Consider the following 25,151-nt stretch of genomic DNA (forward strand, 5'->3'; position numbering starts at 1 on the left):
CATCCTGCTTCTGCCCGCACTAGCAGCTTTTCATACCGCACCCGCCCACACCCACTGGCTTAATGTCCAACTCCCACCTTGCTACTCGCAAGAACTGGTCCCAAACCCAGCAATGTTATTTTTAGGCGTATGTGACTGTAGCTCTCTTTAATGGTCCCAGCAATTTTGTGCCCTATCAGCTATATTAAATGCCCCAAAATAACTTCAGAAATAGGTTAAATTACCAGAGATTCTCATGTGGTCCATTATATTAGGTTCTGTATTACTGGGCTATGTCAGCCCATAGCCGAAGGAAGTAGGGGTGCTGAGGTTGCTGCAACACACCTGAAAAATCAATATAAAAGAAAAACATTGACAAAAAGTTTTTTTAAAGAAAGTAGTTTACTGGGCCTTTACTAGTCCTGTATTAGCTGACCAATAATGCCATAAATACATGTTTTTTCACAAAAGTAGTGCACTGGGCCTTTACTAGTCCTGTATTAGCAGTCTGATAATAACCTTCTGTAGAGCATCGCCCCAAAAATATAGGCGCTGCAATATATCTCATTTTTATTGCATAAATCGGGCATGCATTGATTGCAATGCTGGTGCAGTAAAATAATCCAGTCCAGTTTAATGAATTAAAGTGTAGCCTAATCCAAGTGTAGGCTATGACACAATGTACATGGAGAAGAAGGCTAAACGTGGTCCAGTGGCAGATCAAAAATAGCTGCACAAAGTCTCTGGGTGAAGGGGTTGTCCATGGTGCTGTCATTCAAGGTCCTTTTGTATACCCTGTTTGTAATGAGCACAGGAAAGTTACATTTGGCTTCTGCTCAGATGGTTGAAGCCAGCGGGGAACACATGCAACATACAGACATTCGGTTACACACCTACCACAGATCCCCTTTACTTGCAGTGGTGTAGTGTTATTTTTATTTTTAGATGAGGGAGCGCAAAAATATGTAAAGAAGTCATCATTTCCTCAATCAAAGTTGTACCAACAGATGTAGCCTATTGAAACCTTTCATTACAGGGCTTTCCAACAGTACAGTAGGTTTCACTCAACCCCAGTTGTAACTAACTTGATCCATCTTATAAACCAGTTAATTATTAGAATCAGGCACACTAGATTAGGGTTGGAATGAAAACCTACATTGGATGGTAGCTCTCCAAGAACAAGGTTGAGAGCCCTGTTATAAAATATGCATAAAATGCATCCTCCAATTGGAACATCTGCCCATGCCCACACATATTGTCTCAAGAAAATGTTATATTTTTTAATACCCTCAAACACCAAGTTAGGGCATTCTATAGGCCATCATCACTGTCAATCATGAATGATAATGACCGGTCACTCCTACCAAGTGGCGTGGCGAAGCTGTCTCTGCACCACGTGCTCTCACCACTGGTGTCCCCCAGGGGCTCAGTTCTAGGCCTCTCCTATTCTCGTATACACCAAGTCACTTGGCTCTGTCATATCCTCACATGGCCTCTCCTATCATTGCTACGCTGACGATACACAACTAATCTTCTCCTTTCCCCTTCTGATAACCAGGTGGCGAATCGCATCTCTGCATGTCTGGCAGACATATCAGTATGGATGACGGATCACCACCTCAAGGTGAACCTTGGCAAGACGGAGCTGCTCTTTTTCCCGGGGAAGGACTGCCCGTTCCATGATCTCGCCATCACGGTTGACAACTCCATTGTGTCCTCCTCCCAGAGTGCGAAGAGCCTTGGCGTGACCCTGGACAACACCCTGTCGTTCTCCGCTAACATCAAGGCGGTGACCCGATCCTGTAGGTTCATGCTCTACAACATTCGGAGAGTACGACCCTGCCTTACACAGGAAGCGGCACAGGTCCTAATCCAGGCACTTGTCATCTCCCCGTCTTGATTACTGCAACTCGCTGTTGGCTGGGCTCCCTGCCTGTGCCATTAAACCCCTACAACTCATCCAGAATGCCGCAGCCCGTCCCGGTGTTCAACCTTCCCAAGTTCTCTCCGTCACCCCACTCCTCCGCACACTCCACTGGCTTCCAGTTGAAGCTCGCATCTGTTAGCAAGACCATGGTGCTTGCCTATGGAGCTGTGAGGGGAACGGACCTCCCGTACCTTCAGGCTCTGATCAGTCCCTACACCCAAACGAAGGCATTGCGTTCATCCACCTCTGGCCTGCTGGCTCCCTTCCTCTGCGGAAGCATAGTTCCCGCTCAGCCCAGTCAAAACTGTTCGCTGCTCTGGCACCCCAATGGTGGAACAAGCTCCTCACGACGCCAGGACAGCGGAGTCACTCACCACCTTCCGGAGACATTTGAAACCCCACCTCTTTAAGGAATACCTGGGATAGGATAAAGTAATCCTTCTACCCCCCAAAAAAAAATAATAATATATATATATATATATATATATAAAAATTGTAAAGTGGTTATCCCACTGGCTATAAGGTGAATGCACCAATTTGTAAGTCGCTCTGGATAAGAGCGTCTGCTAAATGACGTAAATGTAAATGTAAATAATTATTCACATTTTACCGGTGAAACTGCATATGCATGCCAATCATTTGATTGATCTCAATCAGTTTCAAGGGAATAGCCTGTGCATTTCGATCTTCTTGAATTACTGTTTCGTGAGCAAATTAGAGCAGATGATGTTAACAAGCTATTAGCCTTTTTTGTATTTTGTTTCAATCAAAGCACATATCCTGCCTAGTGGCTCTGTTGAGTTTTCGCCCATGGGAATTTATTCAGCTTCAGCTAATCATCCTAAAATCTTATTAGTAATATGGTAGAAAATTACGATATTATGTTTTAATACTGTTTATGCATCGAATGGTTGTTTTATGGGATAGAATAGGGTTCTTAGAACTCTCTCATCTGTGTCTGTGTGAACTCAGTTGAGCCTCTGAAGTTTGGGCTGGCAACTGATTAAGTGATGACTAGGTGATAAAACCAACAGCCACGTTCCATTCTGTGATTAGTGGTGCATGTGAGGGAGATGTCTCCGGTCTGACTGAGCCTGCATTTCATAGACTGAATTGGTGTCTGTGTGTGTAAGGTACCTGGGACGAGATCTATTATGAATAACTGATAAGAAGAACCTCGTCTTGAGGGCCAAACCCTGGTTTCCATACAATGAGAACAGTCTTCACAGCAGATACTGTCTGCTGTGAAGTATTCATTTCTTTCATAACAAATCCTAACCTTTTGACCCATTCCACAGATCTGTTGTTTGTCATGTATTCAGGAGGATGTGTCTTGGCGATAAAGAGCTGTAACCCAGTTCTGCTCGTGGAGTTTCTCAGCGACTACCTCCGGGGGGTTGCTGACCAGCTCCATTACTGCAGTAATTAAAGAATAAAGTTCAATTGTTTTGAAGAAATCTAAAAGTCTCTCTCCTTTGATTAGAGTAATTCCACAACAGTAATTAGGAGGTGTTATTGGTGTAACAGTGACTTTATAGGTCTACTATGCTGTTATATTCGCTTCTGTTATGTAAAATACTAATGAATCGTTATGTGATCTTGCCAGACATTAATTCAGCTTTGATTTAGCTTTACTAAACGAGCACCATTGTGAGAAGTGATAATCTTCTATTTGTAATAATAATAATAATAAGTGATGAGTAGGATTATTAGTCTTATAGGCAACATCTTGATGAATGTTGTTGTAAACGATTGGAGCGCCCTTCGTTGTTCTAAAAGGACAGCGCTAAATTAACTTTGATTTGATTAGCTTGAACACATGGTTAAAATATAGCCTATTACAGAATAAAAGAAAACAGAGGGGTGAACTATCAATTCATATAATTTATTTGCATAGATTTAATCAATAAATCAAATGACCAAGTAGTGAACATAAATCATTACTACATTGAATTGCAGGAAATTCGTTTTAAAACAGCCATAAAATCAAGCTTTTGGTGTGGTGTATTCATGCATCTCAATAAACTATAACCTAAATGCATTATTACCTCCAAATTGGCCCAATTTCCATTTCCATTTTCTCATCCCGACATAGCCTACCAAGCTAGAACAGGCCCTGTGTCTCAACCAATAGCCAATACAGGCTAAATGTCCCAAGCAGGGCTACAGCAACTTCCAGAAAGGGTCAGCCTCTTGGGCTTTGCGGTGGCCACTCTTGTTTGGGTGTCCTCGGCGGAACAGTGTCGCTGTAACCAAGTGGTCACATATCGTTCTGGGTTCCACTGCACAACAGCAGGTCGGTTTTATGAACATCAGCTGAAGCTGGAGACTCTTTATCTCCCTCACTAACTTTAAGCATCAGTTGTCAGAGCACCTTACCGATCACTGCACCTGTACACAGCCCATCTGAAATTAGCCCACTCAACTCATTTGCACCCCAGTATCACTATTTGCACATCATCTCTTGCACATCTATCATTCCAGTGTTAATACTAATTGTAATTATTTTGCACTATGGCCTATTTATTGCCTTACCTCCATAACTTGCTACATTTGCACACAATGTATATATATTTTCTGTGGTATTTTTTACTTTATGTTTTGTTTTACCCCATATGTAACTCTGTGTTGTTGTTTTTATCGCACTGCTTTGCTTTATCTTGGCCAGGTCGCAGTTGTAAATGAGAACTTGTTCTCAACTGGCTTACCTGGTTAAATAAAGGTTAAATAAAAATAAAAAATAAAATAAAAAGGCAGACATGGTGAATATATTTTTTTTTTCAAGGTTCTGAAGGTGTCAAGCCTCCAATGGGCCTCTGCAGCGCACAAATGTAACCTTCAGTTCTTCATCATTCGCCAGAGAGAAGACAGGGAAGAAACCACCATTTCCCTACCTCTGGGCAGCTGTAGCCTACATATTTATTTGGTTTCCATGAATTTGTTTTGGTGATTCAATATATTTTATTTAGAATTGATCAGAATACGTTTTCAGTGTATTCTCAAATTGAAAAAAGTGAAGTCCCTCAGGGTCCCCCAGCACTACACACCTGCTGACTTGTGAAGAAGGCAACTGCACTGTGCTATTTCATCAATATTTTTATTTATTTCCACCCTGGTGAAAAAATTGCAGCACCCCCACACCCAAACTACTTCCCACGGCTATGTGTGTCGGGACTAGTGCAGCCCTCTACACTCAATGTATATCCCTGTGCTGATCATTGGAAAGACAGTAAAATAGGTTATATGTTGTCCTTGTGCTTAGTGGATAACTGAATCTATCTCTCTCTCTCTCGGAAAAGGAAAGTTGGCATGTGCACAGTGCACTGTTTGGATTCTGGCTTTTCCTAAAGTAAATTGAGGTTTGCCAAAATTGTATAATTATTCCTGTCTAAATAAAAACATTCCAAATATTTTACCAGAGGGCATGTGACTTAGCCACAGAGGACAAAAAAATTGCCGTGGATTGTTTAAAATCACAAGCATGTTGGACTATGCCTATTTGAGAAGCCCGCAATTTGGGCAGCGTTTGTGGCAGTATGTCTAGCTGATTGAGTTGCAGCTGTCAGTACAAATAATCTAAAATATGTGTGAAGATAATATGTCTTGAGTCTAATATAAAATGTTGCAACAAGAAGAAAGGGATGGGTGTGTGGTGAAGATATGGGTGTCTCTCTCCAGAATGCATGCACTCAGCCCTCCAGAATGTACTTACAGTGAGGGAAAAAAGTATTTGATCCCCTGCTGATTTTGTACGTTTGCCCACTGACAAAGAAATGGTCAGTCTATAATTTTAATGGTAGGTTTATTTGAACAGTGAGAGACAGAATAACAACAAAAAAATCCAGAAAAACGCATGTCAAAAATGTTAGAAATGTATTTGCATTTTAATGAGGGAAATAAGTATTTGAACCCCTCTCAATCAGAAAGGTTTCTGGCTCCCAGGTGTCTTTTATACAGGTAACGAGCTGAGATTAGGAGCACACTCTTAAAGGGAGTGCTCCTAATCTCAGTTTGTTACCTGTATAAAAGTTACACCTGTCCACAGGAAGCAATCAATCAATCAGATTCCAAACTCTCCACCATGGCCAAGACCAAAGAGCTCTCCAAGGATGTCAGGGACAAGATTGTAGACCTACACAAGGCTGAAATGGGCTACAAGACCATCGCCAAGCAGCTTGGTGAAAAGGTGACAACAGTTGGTGCGATTATTCGCAAATGGGAGAAACACAAAATAACTGTCAATCTCCCTCGGCCTGGGGCACCATGCAAGATCTCACCTCGTGGAGTTGCAATGATCATGAGAACGGTGAGGAATCAGCCCAGAACTACACGGGAGGATCTTGTCAATGATCTCAAGGCAGCTGGGACCATAGTCACCAAGAAAACAATTGGTAACACACTACGCCGTGAAGGACTCAGCTGGTAGAGCGCGGCGCTTGTAACGCCAAGGTAGTGGGTTCGATCCCCAGGACCACACATACACAAAAAAAAAAAATTTATGCACGCATGACTGTAAGTCGCTTTGGATAAAAGCGTCTGCTAAATGGCATATTATTATTATTATTATTAAGGACTGAAATCCTGCAGTGCCCGCAATGTCCCCCTGCTCAAGAAAGCACATATACAGGCCTGTCTGAAGTTTGCCAATGAACATCTGAATGATTCAGAGGAGAACTGGGTGAAAGTGTTGTGGTCAGATGAGACCAAAATCGAGCTCTTTGGCATCAACTCATCTCGCTGTGTTTGGAGGAGGAGGAGGAATGTTGCCTATGACCCCAAGAACACCATACCCACCGTCAAACATAGAGGTGGAAACATTTTGCTTTGGGGGTGCTAAGGGGACAGGACAACTTCACTGCATCAAAGGGACGATGGACGGGGCCATGTACCGTCAAATCTTGGGTGAGAACCTCCTTCCCTCAGCCAGGGCATTGAAAATGGTTTGTGGATGGGTATTCCAGCATGACAATGACCCAAAACACACAGCCAAGGCAACAAAGGAGTGGAGAAGATCTGCAAAGAGGAGTGGAACAAAATCCCTCCTGAGATGTGTGGAAACCTGGTGGCCAACTACAAGAAACATCTGACCTCTGTGATTGCCAACAAGGGTTTTGCCACCAAGTACTAAATCATGTTTTGTAGAGGTCAAATATTTATTTCACTCATTAAAATGCAAATCAATTCATAAAATTTTTGACATGTGTATTTCTGGATTTTTGTTTTTGTTATTCTGTCTCTCACTGTTCAAATAAACCTACCATTAAAATTATAGACTGATCATGTCTTTGTCAGTGGGCAACCGTACAAAATCAGCAGGGGATCAAATACTTTTTCCTTCACTGTAGCTGTCTCCCACCAAATCTTGTGCATTCATTGTTTCATTCTGTGAATTGTTTGCCCTTTGATTATTTATGTTTTATCAATTCCCCATTACATATGTCACCAGTAGGCCTAGTAAATGTACCGTTAATCCCACGTCATTTGGTTACATTAATGGCTGTTAATGCATGTATTAATTACAGTCATTACCATTCTCATTCTCAGAGTGGAAACGTTGTTTGCAGAGTTCACAATCTGCTACACTTGTGAGAAACAAGTTTTGGTTTATTTCATAATCATTATGAGTTTTTAAACATTGTCACGATTTAAACTGAATATGAACCCAAATGCAGACAACTACACCGAGCCAGAGAAGGTTTAACAGGTTTATTTCAAAGTTAAATTGTCCAGGTTTCCAAAAATAGGGGAAGAGCAAGTCCAGGTCTACAGGGAGGGTAACAGATCCAGGGTTCTGAGCAGGAGTGGTACCGTAACATCCTAGTGTCCGTGGTGAGTCCAAATTGAGGTCCAGTAGTGGAAAGCAGGATGGTGGTGGCAGGAGTGAAGCGGAGGCAGGAATCAGGTTCCAATAATCTGTGGCACAGGAGAAATATAAATAGAACAGGCCAAAAACACACAAAGAGCGAAAACAAGCAGGTTGAGTCAGCAGCGAGACTAACATGGTCGTCTTGACTATGATCTGACGATGAGTGGCAAGTTTGACCGGGTCTTTAAGGCTGAGGTGATTATGGTGAATGAGCTGCAGCTGGAACCCTGACTCCCGCACACCAGACTTCACTCCTGCAATTAAGAACAGACAGAGGGGAGGGGGAGAGCAGAGAGAGAGAGCTACCTAGCAGCAGTAGGCCTAACAAACATGTTTCATTGTCTTTTGTTTGGAGCGCTCTATGTGGGCAATGAGCATGTGTCTGGTTTCTCTGTCCTGATAATGTTGAAGGAGCGTTCCTGAGCATGCATAGAAGTAGCCTACCTGGCCTGCTAAAGGGAAATGTAGGAAAGTACCCATTTGGCAATGTCTGATTTCTGATTGTCTTAACTAACCACGTCCACTACTATAAAGCTGAGCTTCTCAGTCATTTTTTCTTCACCTCACACAGTAAGAGCCCATTTATGCTTGATCCGAAAATGTGGTCGGAGGCGCCGTATGGCTGGTGTAACGCAATTGCGGAGCCTCTGGAGGCACGCAGAGGCCAAATTGAGCTCCATACCGCATTGTAATGCGGCTCTCAAATTTTGCAACAATGTGGAGGGCTCCATATAGCTCTGCATTGACATGATTGGTTGACGGTAGGTGAGGGTGGGAGGTCCTGTATAAACACAAACTCACTTCCTTGACAACTTCCTTCACAACAGCTCTGCGCTGCTCAGTGAAGCGCAAGAAGTATGAATGCCCTGACTTCTGCAGAGGCCACATCACCATAAATGCTGCACGGTCAATATGTGAAAGAGCAAAATATCATGATCAGATGATCCCATATATCCATTGGAAGCATCATAAAAAACAGCTGCTGTCCCGAGCTCACTGGCGCTGGAATAGGGCCCTGGAATAGGATAGCTGATTTGATCCAATCTTGCAAGTTCGCTAGCAACAGTTTAGGACTGGACCCAGTTGATGATTTGATACAATGTTGCACTTCACTAGCAATAGCTCAAGTCAAGACAGATAGAAAGGGAGGCAGAGACAGGCAGAGTAGAGAGATGAAAGAACCAGATTTTTCATCAGGATATTTGTCAGTTTTTTTTGTCAGCTTTAGGCCCAAAAATATAAACGCAACATGCAACAATTTCAAAGATTTTACTGAGTGACAGTTCATATAAGGAAATCAGTCAATTGAAATAAATAAATTACCCTCCAAGGCCCTAATCTATGGATTCCACATGACTGGGCAGGGATGCAGCCATGGGTGGTGGGCCTTGGAGGGTATTCACCCCCCTTGGCATTTTTCCTATTTTGTTGCCTTACAACCTGGAATTAAAATGGATTTTGGGGGGGTTTGTATCATTTGATTTACACATCATGCCTACCACTTTGAAGATGCAAAATATGTTTTATTGTGAAACAAACAAGAAATGAGACCAAAAAAATAGAAAACTTGAGCGTGCATAACTATTCACCCCCCCAAAAAATCTATTTAAGTTACAGGTTGTAATGCAACAAAATAGGAAAAACACCAAGGGGATGAATACTTTTCCAAGGCACTGTATCTTCATGTCCACATCATGTATTTCGTATACATTTTGGTTTTCATTGAGTTCATCTTGTTATTTCCTTTTTTATTTAGACAATAAAAACCAAAACAGAACAAACACTGAACAATAAACAAATGCTTTAATATTCAATCATTAACTGTATTAATGTTTAAAATGTCAACATAAAGCATGACACAGTGTGCCTGCGCAGTTTGATTCCTAAAAATATACAAATATAAAATACAGAGTGACTCTTTGGTCAAAAAGGAAGTCTACCATGTTGCTCTTACATTGTGGAATGAAGAACGTGGTTCTCTCTAACTTCTCCAATCCCTCCATGAAAGAGTAATGTCATCTCATCTCTAACCTTGTTGTCAGGCTAATTGGGTGAAATGGTGAACAAAATTTAATCTGCCCAAATGTTCCTCAGATCTCCATCAGCTCTCCCTGTCTTCTTTCTCTCTCTTCTTCTACCTCTCCCTGTATCTGGGAGCTGCTCTGCAGGCCAGTTAAATAGACCTCATCTAAACATTTTCCACTGAGATCTTTCAGTCTTTGTACCAGTCTCTCTATCTCTCCATTTTTCTCCTTCATTTGTCTATCCTTCTCCTTCATCTGTCTGCTGAACTCCCTCTGCATCTTTGTCTGTGAGATCATGATGTTCCTCTGTAACTCAGGTAGGACTATCTTCATCAGGTTTCTCTCTGCTTCAACTCTGACCTCCCCTTCATAGTTCTCCATCAACTCCTGTCTGTGTCTCTCCTCCATCTCCATCCTCTCTTTTCTCTCTAAATCTTTCCAGCTTTCTCTCCATCTCCTCCCTCCTATCAGACTCTCTCTTCAGCTCTCTCTCCAGCTCCCTTTGCTTCTCCTCATCCCCCTCTTCTTTCATCTGTCTCTCCAGGTCAGTTATTCGTTCTCTGAGTATCCTGATATCTCTTGGAAAATGCTGTTCAAAAGAAGACATTGTATTAACATATCTATGTACCTGACAAAGGCCATGCAGTCGAACTGCATCAGTTTTTAATCTTGGTTTCCATTGAATATGCCATACAAATAAAGGCATTTCAATTAATTAAATGAAAAGTACCTTGGTGCTCCTTTCTTTTTGATATTGATATCTCTCTTGAGCTTCTGGATTACTCCATCTTTCTTATTCAGAGAGTCCTGCAACTCCTTCTCAAGCCTCTCTCACCTCTGTCTGTTTCCTCTCCTCTCTCTCCCTCTGGATCTTTCCCTCCATCTCTCTGACCTGGTCCTCTGCCTCCTGGTAAGTCTGACTGCTGTAGAATCTCTCTCTATTTCCTGCCACCATCTCCTCTACCTGCTCCAGCAGCTCTGGGACCTGAGTGCCATGGGCCCTGTCCTTAATGTTGAGGACGTGGTACCTGCTCCCACATTTCTCTACAAGCTGCTGGAGGTCCTGACTCCCTGCTTGGAGAAACTCCTCAATGCTCTGCTCTTTCAGGCCATCAGCATGGGTGAATAGAATCACAGTGTGTTCCCAACAACCCTCCCCAAACATCTCCTCTATTCTCTCCAGCACCCCTCTCTCCTCCCCATTAGAGGGCTCCACTGGTATGACCAGGAGGAAGGCGTGCGGTCCCGGGGCAGACAGATGGACACAGAGCCCCACATCATGTCTCATCTCCTCCAGAGAGAGTCCAGGACAGAACCAGTCTGGAGTGTCCACCAGCACCAACCGTCTCCCAGACACATCCCCCTCTCTCCTCTTACTCCTGTGGGTCACTGCAGAGGGGCAAGCCTGGGCCCCAAACTCCTCTCTGTCCAGGATGGTGTTTCCTGCTGCACTGCTCTGAGTCCCAGTCGTCCTCTCGACTGCTGCTCTCTCCTCCCAGTGCATCACAGCACACAGCACTGTTCAACACACTGACTCTCTGGAGGATGTATAACACAGTGTAAAATATAATGTAAGCTACATCCATAACTCTCTAAGTGGAGGAATTAACTCCATGCTGTTTCTCCTCCTCAGTGGAAGTGTGTGGTCTGTACCTGAGGTCTCTCCTCCCACTGTAACACAACATAGAGAACTGGTCAACATACTGACTCATCAGAGACACATAGTATATCAACTCCAAATACATTGCACATCATAGTGAAATATAGATTATTGGAGAAAATAGGAAATATCAAGATTGATGACAGCTTGAAACAACATTGATAATTCACTGAGTGAAGGATGGTCCACTATAGACTAGAAACAGTAGGAGAAAGCAGGACAATATTGATAACTCACTGAGTGGAGGATCTTCTATGCTGTGTCTCCTCCTGACTGGAGGTATGGAACCTGTATCTGAGGTGTCTCCATGTTCTAAAACAACAAATAACATCCATTTATAATGGGAACATTTACCTCAGTAACACATGAAGGCACATAGACCTACTTAAGGGTAGTTCTGGGTTTCTCGTGAAATGTTAATGTCAAGTATCATATTTCTCACTCACCAGTCATCGGTGCTGGGGTCTCTCTTCTCAGTCTCTCTACCTCAGTCTTCACATCACATATCTGTTGAGCTGAAATAACAAAGGAAGACTAACATCTGAATTCTGTGTTAAAGACTTTAGACAGAAATATGATGCAGAGGGAAAGTGATGTAAAACAATATTCCTGAGAATTGAGGAAAGTACAGTAGGCTAAATGTATTAATGGTAGTAATAATCTTACCCAGTTCAGCATTTTCGTTGTTGACATCCTCCACTTGTGTCTTTCCTTTAACTGCTTCTTTCTCTTCTAGTTCCTGCCTCCTCTCTTTAATTTCATTATATTTTTCCTCCAGTAGTTTGTCCTTCTCTCCCAGTCTGTGGTTCCTGTCCTCTAGTTGAAGGTCTTTTTCCTGCAGTAGGACTCTGAAGTTCTCTACTTGGCTGTTCTTGTCCTGCAGGTTCTTTCTCAGTGCCTCTAGTTGAAGGTCTTTTTCCTGCAGTAGGACTCTGAAGTTCTCTACTTGGCTGTTCTTGTCCTGCAGGTTCTTTCTCAGTGCCTCTAGTTGAATGTCTCTATCCTTTAGTTGCTTCTCTTTCAGTTGGTTTTCTTTCTCTTCTAATAGTTTATCTGGTTCTTCTCCTCCAGTAGTCTCTCTTTCTCTTTCACTTCCTGGGTCATATCATCCAGTTGTGTGTCTTTCTCCTCTAGTTGTTTCATCATCTCATCTCTTAATATCTCTTTTAATTCTTTTTCCATCTTCAACTCTGAGAGAGAGCACTTAATATATTTGATTGGTGTTTGTACGCGTGTACACATGCATATACACACACTCTCATTCAAACGCACACATGTGCACATACACGGACACACACACACGTAAATAGTGCCAAACATGCACTCAAACGTACTCAGTTGGCCTTGCTGTTATGATTGTTGTTGTCCTTGATGTCTTTTGTTTGTTTGCATTGTTGTTTTCTGTTTATCTTTGTCTTTCTCTTTATTCTCTTTTGTTGGCATTGGGGGCTTGGGGGGGATGGAATTATTTTATTAGTAATTATTTTTTTGATTGGTGTTTGATTAATTAATTCAATCATTCATTCATTCAATAGTATGCCTATAAATACACATGATCATTTGATGGAGGTGATATAATTATTTTTTTCTACAGTCAGCAATTATGAGTTGAACCAATCATCAACTGATCTATTGACTATTTGATACATTATCAAATTGATTAGTCTGAAAAACTGAATGACATCACTCATGTTTCCTGAACCAATCCTCTCTCCTCCAGACTCTCTCATACTTACCAAGCTCAACAGCTGATGCCTCCCTCTTCAACTTGTCCTCCTGGGTCTCATGTTTTAAATAGTCTGAACCTGAGTCTATTGTGTAAAACAGAGGTGTGTTCTGTGTGGTAGATTACATCACTATATACAGAACAAACAGGACCAATCAGATTTCTCCTGTCACTAAATCCTCCATCATGTAAGGACTGTGGGAACCAATGAGATCTGGTTGACTTCATTAATAATGTTTATTTGTATTTTATTGGCCTATTTCTGTTCCAATTAATTATTTATATTTTTTTGTGATAACAAGCATTGGGCTATATGGCAGATACTGTATATTGTGTCAAAATTCATTACTAATGTAAATCTATAGAAAGGGATGTAAGCAGCGCTACTATGTGAGCATTCTTAGAATGACTGAATGCTTCATACTATGACATCAAGCTGAATTCAAGCTGTTCCATTTTAATTTTGGAGTGTGAACTGTTGAGCTCTGTGGCAGACATTTTGTGGGAGGGCTATGTGAAATGTTGAGCTCTATGGCAGATACAGTGCATTCGGAAAGTATTCAGACCCTTTGACTTTTTCCACATTTTGTTACGTTACAGCTTTATTCTAAATTGGATTATATATATACAGTGAGGGAAAAAAGTATTTGATCCCCTGCTGATTTTGTACATTTGCCCACTGACAAAGAAATGATCAGTCTATAATTTTAATGGTAGGTTTATTTGAACAGTGAGAGACAGAATAACAACAAAAGAATGGAGAAAAAACGCATGTCAAAAATGTTATAAATTGATTTGCATTTTAATGAGGGAAATAAGTATTTGACCCCCTCTCAATCAGAAAGATTTCTGGCTCCCAGGTGTCTTTTATACAGGTAACGAGCTGAGATTAGGAGCACACTCTTAAAGGGAGTGCTCCTAATCTCAGTTTGTTACCTTTATAAAAGACACCTGTCCACAGAAGCAATCAATCAATCAGATTCCAAACTCTCCACCATGGCCAAGACCAAAGAGCTCTCCAAGGATGTCAGGGACAAGATTGTAGACCTAAATAAGGCTGGAATGGGCTACAAGACCATCGCCAAGCAGCTTGGTGAGAAGGTGACAACAGTTGGTGTGATTATTCGCAAATGGAAGAAACACAAAATAACTGTCAATCTCCCTCGGCCTGGGGCTCCATGCAAGATCTCACCTCGTGGAGTTGCAATGATCATGAGAACGGTGAGGAATCAGCCCAGAACTACACGGGAGGATCTTGTCAATGATCTCAAGGCAGCTGGGACCATAGTCACCAAGAAAACAATTGGTAACACACTACGCCGTGAAGGACTGAAATCCTGCAGCGCCCGCAAGGTCCCCCTGCTCAAGAAAGCACATATACAGGGCCGTCTGAAGTTTGCCAATGAACATCTGAATGATTCAGAGGAGAACTGGGTGAAAGTGTTGTAGTCAGATGAGACCAAAATCGAGCTCTTTGGCGTCAACTCAACTCGCCGTGTTTGGAGAAGGAGGAATGCTGCCTAGGACCCCAAGAACACCACCCCCACCGTCAAACATGGAGGTGGAAACATTATGCTTTGGGGGTGTTTTTCTGCTAAGGGGACAGGACAACTTCACCGCATCAAAGGGACGATGGACGGGGCCATGTACCGTCAAATCTTGGGTGAGAACCTCCTTCCCTCAGCCAGGGCATTGAAAATGGGTTGTGGATGGGTATTCCAGCATGACAATGACCCAAAACACATGGCCAAGGCAACAAAGGAGTGGCTCAAGAAGAAGCACATTAAGGTCCTGGAGTGGCCTAGTCAGTGTCCAGACCATAATCCCATAGAAAATCTGTGGAGGGAGCTGAAGGTTTGAGTTGCCAAACGTCAGCCTCGAAACCTTCATGACTTGGAGAAGATCTGCAAAGAGGAGTGGAACAAAATCCCTCCTGAGATGTGTGCAAACCTGGTGGCCAACTACAAGAAACATCTGACCTCTGTGATTGCCAACAAGGGTTTTACCACCAAGTACTAAGTCATGTTTTGCAGAGGGGTCAAATACTTATTTCCCTCATTAAAATGCAAATCAATTTATAACATTTTTGACATGCGTTTTTCTGTTGTTATTCTGTCTCTCACTGTTCAAATAAACCTACCATTAAAATTATAGACTGATCATGTCTTTGTCAGTGGGTAAACGTACAAAATCAGCAGGGGATCAAATACTTTTTTCCCTCACTATATATATATATATATACACTTTTTTTCTCATCAATCGACACACAGTAGGCCATAATTACAATGCGAAAACAGGTTTTTAGAAAACTTAGCAAATTTATTAAAAATAAAAAACAGAAATACCTTATTTATACAAGTGTTCAGACCCTTTGCTATGAGACTCGAAATTGAGCTCAGGGCATCCTTTTTCCATTGATCATCCTTGAGATGTTTCAACAACTTGATTGGAGTCCACCTGTGGTAAATTCAATTGATTGGACATGATTTGTAAAGGCACACACCTGTCTATATAAGGTCCCACAGTTGACAGTGCATGTCAGAGCAAAAACCAAGCCATGAGGTCGAAGGAATTGTCCGTAGAGCGCCGAGACAGGATTGTGTCGAGGCACAGATTTGTGGAAGCGTACCAAAACATTTCTGCAGCATTAAAGGTCTCCAAGAACACAGTGGCCTCAATCTTTCTTAAATGGAAGAAGTTTGGAACTATCAAGACTCTTTCTAGAGCTGGCCGCCCGACCAAACTGAGCAATCGGGGGAAAAGGGCCTTGGTCAGGGAGGTGACCAAGAACTCGATGGTCACTCTGACAGAGCTCCAGAGTTTCTCTGTGGAGATGGGAGAACCTACCAGAAGGACAACAATCTCTGCAGCACTCCACCAATCAGGCCTTTATGATAGTGGCCAGATGGAAGCAACTCCTCAGTAAAATGCACAACAGCCCACTTGGAGTTTGCCAAAAGGCACCTAAAGGACTCTCAGACCATGAGAAACAAGATTCTTTGGTCTGATGAAACCAAGATTCAACTCTTTGGCCTGAATGCCAAGCGTCATGTCTGGAGGAAACCTGGCACCATCCCTACGGTGAAGCATGGTGGTGGCAGCATCATGCTGTGGGGATGTTTTTCAGCGGCAGGGACTGGGAGACTAGTCAGGATTGAGGGAAAGATGAACAGAGCAAAGTACAGAGAAATCCTTGATGAAAACCTGCTCCAGAGCGCTCAGGAACTCAGACTGGGGCGAAGGTTCACCTTCCAACAGGACAACGACCCTAAGCACACAGCCAAGACAACGAAGGAGTGGCTTTGGGACAAGTCTCTGAATGTCACTGAGTAGCCCAGCCAGAGCCCGGACTTGAACCCGATCGAACATCTCTGGAAAGACCTGAAAATAGTTGTGCAGTGATGCTCCCCATCCAACCTGACAGAGCTTGAGAGGATCTGCAGAGAAGAATGGGAGAAACTCCCCATATACAGGTGTGCCAAGCTTGTTGCATCAGACCCAAGAAGACTCAAGACTGTAATCACTGCCAAAAGTGTGTCAACAAAGTACTGAGTGAAGTAAAACATTCTAAAAACCTGTTTTTGCTTTGTCATTATGGGGTATTGTGTGTAGATTGATAAGGGGGGGAAAAACGACTTAATACATTTTAGAATAAGGCTGTAATGTGGAAAAAGTCAAGGGGTCGGAATACTTTCTGAATGCACTGTATACTGTATTATGGGATGGCTATAGTAAGGAAATTGAAGAACATCTATACATCATAATCAAACCTACCTTGAGAATTTTGGCAGAGTACTGATAAATGTAAAGAAATACATTTGTGGTCCTCGTGCTACTAGACCTCGTGCTACTAGACCTTAGTGCTGCCTTTGACACCATCGATCACCACATTCTTTTGGAGAGACTGGAAACCCAAATTGGTCTACACGGACAAGTTCTGGCCTGGTTTAGATCTTACCTGTCGGAAAGATACCAGTTTGTCTCTGTGAATGGTCTGTCCTCCGACAAATCAACTGTACATTTCGGTGTTCCTCAAGGTTCCGTTTTAGGACCACTATTGTTTTCACTATATATTTTACCTCTTGGGGATGTTATTCGAAAACATAATGTTAACTTTCACTGCTATGCGGATGACACACAGCTGTACATTTCAATGAAACATGGTGAAGCCCCAAAATTGCCCTCGCTAGAAGCCTGTGTTTCAGACATAAGGAAGTGGATGGCTGAAAACTTTCTACTTTTAAACTCGGACAAAACAGAGATGCTTGTTCTAGGTCCCAAGAAACAAAGAGATCTTCTGTTAAATCTGACAATTCATCTTGATGGTTGTAAAGTCGTCTCAAATAAAACTGTGAAGGACCTCAGGCGTTACTCTTGACCCTGATCTCTTTTGACGAACATATCAAGACTGTTTCAAGGACAGCTTTTTTCCATCTACGTAACATTGCAAAAATCAGAAATTTTCTGTCCAAAAATGATGCAGAAAAATTAATCCATGCATTTGTTACTTCTAGGTTAGACTACTGCAATGCTCTACTTTCCGGCTACCCGGATAAAGCACTAAATAAACTTCAGTTAGTGCTAAATACGGCTGCTAGAATCCTGACTAGAACCAAGAAATTTGATCATATTACTCCAGTGCTAGCTTCCCTACACTGGCTTCCTGTTAAGGCAAGGGCTGATTTCAAGGTTTTACTGTTAACCTATAAAGCGTTACATGGGCTTGCTCCTACCTATCTTTCCGAGTTGGTCCTGCCGTACATACCAATACGCACGCTACGGTCACAAGACGCAGGCCTCCTAATTGTCCCTAGAATTTCTAAGCAAACAGCGGGAGGCAGGGCTTTCTCCTATAGATCCCCATTTTTATGGAACAGTCTGCCTACCCATGTGAGAGACGCAGACTCGGTCTCAACCCTTTAAGTCTTTACTGAAGACTTATCTCTTCAATAGGTCATATGATTGAGTGTAGTCTGGCCCAGGAGTGTGAAGGTGAACGGAAAGGCTCTGGAGCAACGAACAGCCCTTGCTGTCTCTGCCAGGCCGGTTCCTCTCTCCACTGGGGTTCTCTGCCTCTAACCCTGTTACAGGGGCTGAGTCACTGGCTTGCTGGTGCTCTTTCATGCCGTCCCTAGGAGGTGCGTCACTTGAGTGGGTTGAGTTACTGACGTGATCTTCCTGTCTGGAGTTGGCGCCCCTTGGTTTGTGCTGTGGTGGAGACCTCTGTGGGCTATACTCGGCCTTGTCTCAGGATTGTAAGTTGGTGGTTGAGGATATCCCTCTAGTGGTGCGGGGGCTGTGCTTTGGCAGAGTGGGTGGGGTTATATCCTTCCTGTTTGGCCCTGTCCGGGGTTTCTTCGGATGGGGCCACAGTGTCTCCGGACCGCTCCTGTCTCAGCCTCCAGTATTTATGCTGCAGTAGTTTATGTGTCGGGGGCTGGGGTTAGTTGGTTATACCTGGAGTACTTCTCCTGTCTTATCCAGTGTCCTGTGTGAATTTAAGTATGCTCTCTCTAATTCTCTCGTTCTCTCTTTCTCTCTGAGAACCTGAGCCCTAGGACCATACGTCAGGACTACCGGGCATGCTGACACCTTGCTGTCCCCAGTCCGCCTGGCCTTGCTGCTATTCCAGTTTCAACTGTTCTGCCTCGTTACGAAACCCCTACCTGTCCCAGACCTGCTGTTTTCAACTCTTAATGATCGGCTATGAAAAGCCAACTGAGAGACCTGAGCCCTAGGACCATACGCCGGGACTACCGGCCGTGGTGACTCCTTGCTGTCCCCAGTCCGCCTGGCCTTGCTGCTATTCCAGTTTCAACTGTTCTGCCTGCGGTTATGGAACCCCTACCTGTCCCAGACCTGCTGTTTTCAACTCTTAATGATCAGCTATGAAAAGCCAACTGAGATTTATTCCTGATTATTATTTGACCATGCTTGTCACTTATGAACATTTTTGAACATCTTGGCATGGTTCTGTTATAATCTCCACCCGGCACAGCCAGAAGAGGACTGGCCACCCCTCATAGCCTGGTTCCTCTCTAGGTTTCTTCCTAGGTTTTGGCCTTTCTAGGGAGTTTTTCCTAGCCACCGTGCTTCTACACCTGCATTGCTAGCTGTTTGGGGTTTTAGGCTGGGTTTCTGTACAGCACTTCGAGATATTAGCTGATGTATGAAGGGCTATATAAAATAAAATTGATTGATTGATTGACATTGCTGTTCACAAGGCCTGTACTTTTTTATAGTATCAGATTAACACTCTGGTCTGTTCTTTGTCTTCTGTTATTGGTTGTCAATAAACAAAACAGACAAATAAGTAAGTAATTGCTCACCTTCTAGCCGTGCTGATCATCCATTATCCAAGATGGAGAGTCATGAAAAATGATAATGTAAAACAAAACCTATTAGTTATTATAGTTACATTCAATTTATACATAATATTGGAATGACTGTTCATCATTCATTACTAATGTACATCAAGGGATGTAATCAGTGCTACTATGTGAGCAGTCTTAGAATGTCTGAATTTTTCATACTAGGACATCAAACTTAATTCAAGCGGATTCCATTTTAATTTTGGTGTGAAATGTTGAGCTCTATGGCAGATATTTTGTGGGAGGGGTATGCAGAGAATTTGAAGAAAGTCTATACATCATCATCCAACGTACTTTGAGAACAGTTGGGGAGAGTTTAGATAAATGTAAAGAACCAGATTTAATTTGTAGTCTTGAAGACACACTGCTGTTCACAAGGCCTGTACTTCTTTATAGTATCAGATTAACACTGTTCTTTGTCTTCTGTTATTGGTTGTCTATAAACAAAACAGACAAATAAGTATTTACTCACTTAATGCTGATCATCCATTATCCAAGATGGAGAGACATTAATAAATCAAAATGTTTTAGTTATTATAGTTACAGTCAATCCAATTTCTGTCACATTACATAATTCAGTCAAATACCATACATCATATGTAATGAATACTCAGGGAGAAAAAGGTATAGATTCACGCGCAGAGCGCGGCAGGTGTTTATTACGCCTTCGCAGAAGGCAGGAATCGTGGTCACAGGCAGCAATGGTCATACACAGGTAGGCAAACAGGCAGGAGAATCAAAAACTAGGACTGAAGGCTATAACTGGTTCTCACAAACGAACTAGGAAAAGGCTTAGTAGAGTCAAAACGAACAATACCGCACAAACAGACTGAACTGAACTAAATAAGGAGCTGATAAGACCAGGTGAGTTACTAACACAGGTGAAATCAATGAAACCCACAGGTGAACCCCCCCCCCGGGGGAGCAGAGGCGGCCGCCTACATCGGGGGCGAGGTCGGCAGGCTGGTTCGACAAGGTCGTGGACTGACCCGACGTTCTGCGTCGAGGCTGATGTACAGTGGGTCTGTTTGGGGGTTGACCCCGAGGTCGGGGAGTGGGACGATCCGGACGGTTATGGTGGAATGCCTGAATCATCTCTGGGTTGAGGATGTCCTGGTTGGGGACCCAGGACCGGTCTTCAGGCCCATAACCTTCCCAGTCCACTAGATGGTGGATGCGACCACTCAGGCGTTTGGAATCAAGGATGGCCTGAATGGCGTAGGCAGGTTCCCCTCTGACATCCAACGGTGGGGGCGCACTGCGGGTTGAGACTGGAGGATAAAGATGACTGTAGGTGACCGGTTTTAACAGAGAAACATGGAAGGACAAGGAGATTTTATACTGACAGGGTAACTGGAAGCGGTACGTGACAGGGTTGATGCGATGGGTTATCTTGAAGGGACCAATGAAGTGAGGACAGAACATTTTGCAGGGGAGGCGTAGCCAGATGTCTCTGGTAGAAAGAGAAGCGTAGGTCGGTGGCGTCTGTCGGCAAAGCGTTTCTGGGTATTAGAGGTTTCCTGCAGATGCCGGTGAGCAGTCTCCCATACCCACTCACTATGCCAAAACCAGTCGTCGACAGCTGGGACAGTACCAGGCTCCGCCTCCCAGGGAAACATGGTGGGTTGGTAACCAAGTACACATTGAAATGGAGTAAGGCGGAGGGATGAATGCATGAGTGAGTTCTGAGTGTATTCGGCCAAGGCCATATACCGCCTCCAGTCGTTTGGAGAGGCAGAACATTGTTGGCGGAGGTACTTCCCTATTTCTTGGTTCAGGCGTTCCGTCTGCCCGTTGGTCTGGGGATGGTACCCGGAAGAGAGGCTGAGGGCGACCCCCAGTCGGTCACAGAAGGCTCGCCACACCCGGGAGACAAACTGGGGCCCGCGGTCAGAGACGATGTCCTCCAGAATCAAATACAGACGGAACACCTGCTGGAACAAACACTCAGCCAAGTCCATGGCGTTAGGTAAATGAGGAAGGGGAACCAGACGACACATTTTTGAAAACGTTATACTATGACAAGGATGGTGGTGTTACCAGAGGATTCAGGAAGGTCTGTGATGAAGTCAACAGCTATGTGGGACCAGGGTCTGTGAGGGATTGGCAAAGGTTGAAGCTTACCGGAAGGGAGATGACGAGGACTTTTGGTTTGGGCGCAGACTGGACAGGAGAGTACGTAATCCCTTACGTCGGACGCCAGTGAGGACCACCAGAATTTACGGGCTAGAAGTTCGGTGGTTCATCTAATGCCCGGATGTCCTGACCCCAAGGACGTGTGACACCATTGCATCAGTTGGGGTCTAACAGCTGCTGGTACGTAACTCTTCCCAGCTGGTGTCTCAGGAGGAGCCGGGTCTGAGGTTAAGGCTTCTTGTATGGCAGAGTGAACCTCCCACTGTACCAGTCCCATAATGCAAGAGGAAGGAAGAATGGGTGTAGGGTCTGAGTTACTGGTCGGAAGGTCAAACTGGCGGGAGAGAGCATCAGCTTTTACGTTTTTCTTCCAGGGATGTAAGTAACATGAAAATGGAAGCATGTGAAGAGAGCCCAGTGGGCTTGTCTGGAGTTAAATGTTTGGCCCCTCTGATATATTCCAGATTACGATGATCTGTTAGGATGAGAAAGGGATGTTGTGCGCCCTCCAACCAGTGGCTCCACTCCTCGAGGGCAAGCTTGATGGCGAGGAGTTCTCTGTTCCCCACATCGTAATTCCTCTCAGCGGAGGATAACTTCCTGGAGAAGAAGGCACAGGGATGTGATTTTGGAGGTGTTCCCACCCGCTGCAAGAGTATGGCTCCTACTCCTACTTCGGAGGCATCCACCTCCAGGGTGAAAGGAAGGGTCGGATCAGGTTGGCGAAGGACAGGAGCTGAGGTGAAGAGGCGTTTCAAGGTGTTGAAAGCAGTAAGGGCGGTATCAGTCCATTGAAGGGTCTTTTGGCTGGTAAGGGCAGTGAGGGGAGCGGCAGTAGAACTGAAGTTCAGAATGAACCGGCGATAGTAGTTGGAGAACCCAATGAAATGTTGGAGTTCCTTAACGGTGGTGGGTTTGGGCCAGTTACTGACGGCGGTTACATTGTTCTCATCCATGCGGACCCCTCCAGGTGTCAGTACGAAACCAAGGAAGTTTACCGAGGTTATGTGGAAGGTGCTCTTTTCAGTCTTCACATAAAGGTTATGGTCAAGGAGACGTTGAAGAACCTTTTGTACATGCTGTATGTGTTCCTTCAGGGAGTGGGAGTAAATCAGGATGTCATCAATGTAGACGATGAGAAAGCAGTTGATCATATCCTGGAAAACGTTGTTCATAAAGGATTGGAAGACGGCGGGGGCGTTAGTAAGGCCGTAGGGCATGACCAGGTATTCGTAGTGCCCTCGTGTGGTGATAAAGGCCGTATTCCATTCATCGCCTTCATGTATACGGACAAGGTTATATGCACTTCGTAGGTCGAATTTTGTATAGATGTTGGCGCGGCCCACTTGTTCAAGGGTCGCTGGGATCAGAGGGAAATGGTTATTGACCGTGACGTCATTCAGGGAACATTAATCAATACATGGACGGAGACCACCATCCTTTTTTTCAATGAAGAAGAAAGCTGGAATTAGCCGAGGAAGAAGGACGAATGAAACCGTTTGAGTGTTTCATCAATATAGTTCTCCATTGCCTCATTTTCCGGGATAGATAGGGGGTAAACACGGCCCTTCGGTGGGGACGCTCCAGGGAGTAAGTCAATAGCACTGTCCCCTGGGCGATGTGGTGGCAGAGTGGAGGCCTTGATTTTGCTGAAGACATTGCTGTACTGGGCGTATTCAGATGGTATGGCGGGTGGCACTGCCGAGGCAGAGTCCTCAATGGTGGCTCTGCAGGGTAGGCTGAGACAATTGGTGACGCAGGTAGAAGACCAGGACAGTAGTTCACCTTGTCGCCACGAGATGGCAGAGTTGTGACGACAAAGCCAGGGGTGTCAGAGGATGAGTGGCTGTTTGGGGAATGAGAGTTCGATGAGTTGAATGGTTTCAATGTGGAAGACTCCAATCTGGAGGGTGATGCTCTGTGTCAGGTGTGTAATGAAGCCTGTGCCCAATGGTTGCCCGACCAGGGTGTTAATCCTTAAGGGAGGGGTGACAGGTGTTAGATCAATGTCAAGCTCTTGTACTAGCTGGTGATCGATAAAATGACCTGCTGCTCCCGAATCTATCAAGCCCTCTACGTACTTAGTAACCCCCTTCACGATTATCAATACTGGGATGGAGAATTGCTTCTGGGAGATATTTAGAAATAAGGACACGCCTACCTGCATGGCAGCGGAGGGACCCTTCTCATCTCTCCGTGGGGGACGAACAGGGCAATGGCTGAGTAGATGATACTTCCCTCCACAGTATAGGCAGAGCCCTTTTGGATCCGCCTTTGACGTTCGATACATGGGAGAGGAGCATGGCCCAACTGCATGGGCTCTGGAAGACTCGGACGGTATGACGGAATCATGGAAAGAGAAGGTTTCGGGTTCCTGGGTGGCAGAGTTCTTCGGCAGTCAGCAAGGAGGTGGTCGATGGAGATCCTGAAGGTCACCTCTAGAGGCCAGCTCCACCTGAAGTTCCCTGTTGAGCCCTCTTCGGTAGACGGTAAGTAAAGCAGCCTCACTCCATCCACTCCCTGCAGCCATGGTGCGGAACTCAAGGGCATACTCGGCAGCTGAATTGTGTCCTTGTTGAAGGTCTATGAGGAGGTCTCCTATAGGACAATCGGGAGGAGAGTGATCTAATAACTCTTTGAAGAGGGTGTGGAAATGGGTCTTGGATCCGAGTTCTGTGCTGTTGGCAGTCCATATGGCAGAGGCCCAATCCAGGGCTTTGCCTGTGAGTAGAGACACAACTAAATCCACCCTGCTCTTGTCGGTGGCGAAGTTAGTGGGGTTGTGCTCAATGTATTTGCTGCATTGCATCAGAAATCCCTGACATTTCCCCGGTGAACCATCATAATTTCCAGGCATGGATATGAATGGAGGGCTATGGGTTACGATACCTGGCATCAGAGGAGTAGGGATAGGCTGGCGGAGAACATGGCAGATTTCCTCCATACGCTCCTCTTGCTGGGTTAGGCGCCGCTGTAGCTCCACTGAATCCATTCCGTTTTAGGTGAGGTTTTCTGTAATGAATACTCAGCGAGAAAAAGGTGTAGATTCACACACAGAGCGTGGCAGGTGTTCATTTCGCCTTTGCAGAAGGCAGGAATCGTGGTCACAGGCACCAATGGTCATACACAAGTAGGCAAACAGGACTGAAGGCAATAACTGGTTCTCACAAACGAGCTAGGAAAAGGCTTAGTACAGTCAAAACGAACAATACCTCACAAGGCACAAACAGAAAGAACTGAACTAAATAAGGAGCTGATGAGACCAGGTGAGTAACTAACACAGGTGAAGTCAATGAACAAAAAAGAAAGACAGGGCTACGTTCAAGAACACAAAGAAACAGGGCTACGTTCAAGAACACAAGGTGAACTAAGAAAATAAATACAGAACCTTACATCATATTGGAATGAGTGTTCATCACTTTCATAGCTAATGTACATAAATGGAAATGGTTGTAAGCAGTG

At 44.2% G+C, this 25,151-nt stretch overlaps 2 protein-coding genes across 2 annotated transcripts; both read right to left on the minus strand.

Moving 5' to 3' along the window:
- Nucleotides 1-270: 270 nt before the first annotated feature.
- Nucleotides 271-11,300, minus strand: LOC121583518 (GTPase IMAP family member 9-like). Its single transcript, XM_045225434.1, has 2 exons — nucleotides 10,689-11,300; nucleotides 271-324 (listed from the first exon to the last, which is right to left on the minus strand). Exons 1-2 carry the CDS (start codon nucleotides 11,298-11,300, stop codon nucleotides 271-273), a joined length of 666 nt encoding a protein of 221 aa, XP_045081369.1.
- Nucleotides 11,301-11,356: 56 nt separating this feature from the next.
- LOC121583517 (spindle pole body component 110-like) lies at nucleotides 11,357-24,681 on the minus strand. Its single transcript, XM_045225435.1, has 5 exons — nucleotides 24,579-24,681; nucleotides 12,123-12,551; nucleotides 11,903-11,971; nucleotides 11,694-11,768; nucleotides 11,357-11,467 (listed from the first exon to the last, which is right to left on the minus strand). Exons 1-5 carry the CDS (start codon nucleotides 24,679-24,681, stop codon nucleotides 11,373-11,375), a joined length of 771 nt encoding a protein of 256 aa, XP_045081370.1. The 3' UTR covers nucleotides 11,357-11,372.
- Between the last annotated feature and the right edge of the window lie 470 nt (nucleotides 24,682-25,151).

The sequence above is a fragment of the Coregonus clupeaformis genome, chromosome 15 (genome assembly GCF_020615455.1).
Source record: "Coregonus clupeaformis isolate EN_2021a chromosome 15, ASM2061545v1, whole genome shotgun sequence".
In the NCBI taxonomy this organism is placed as follows: domain Eukaryota; kingdom Metazoa; phylum Chordata; class Actinopteri; order Salmoniformes; family Salmonidae; genus Coregonus; species Coregonus clupeaformis.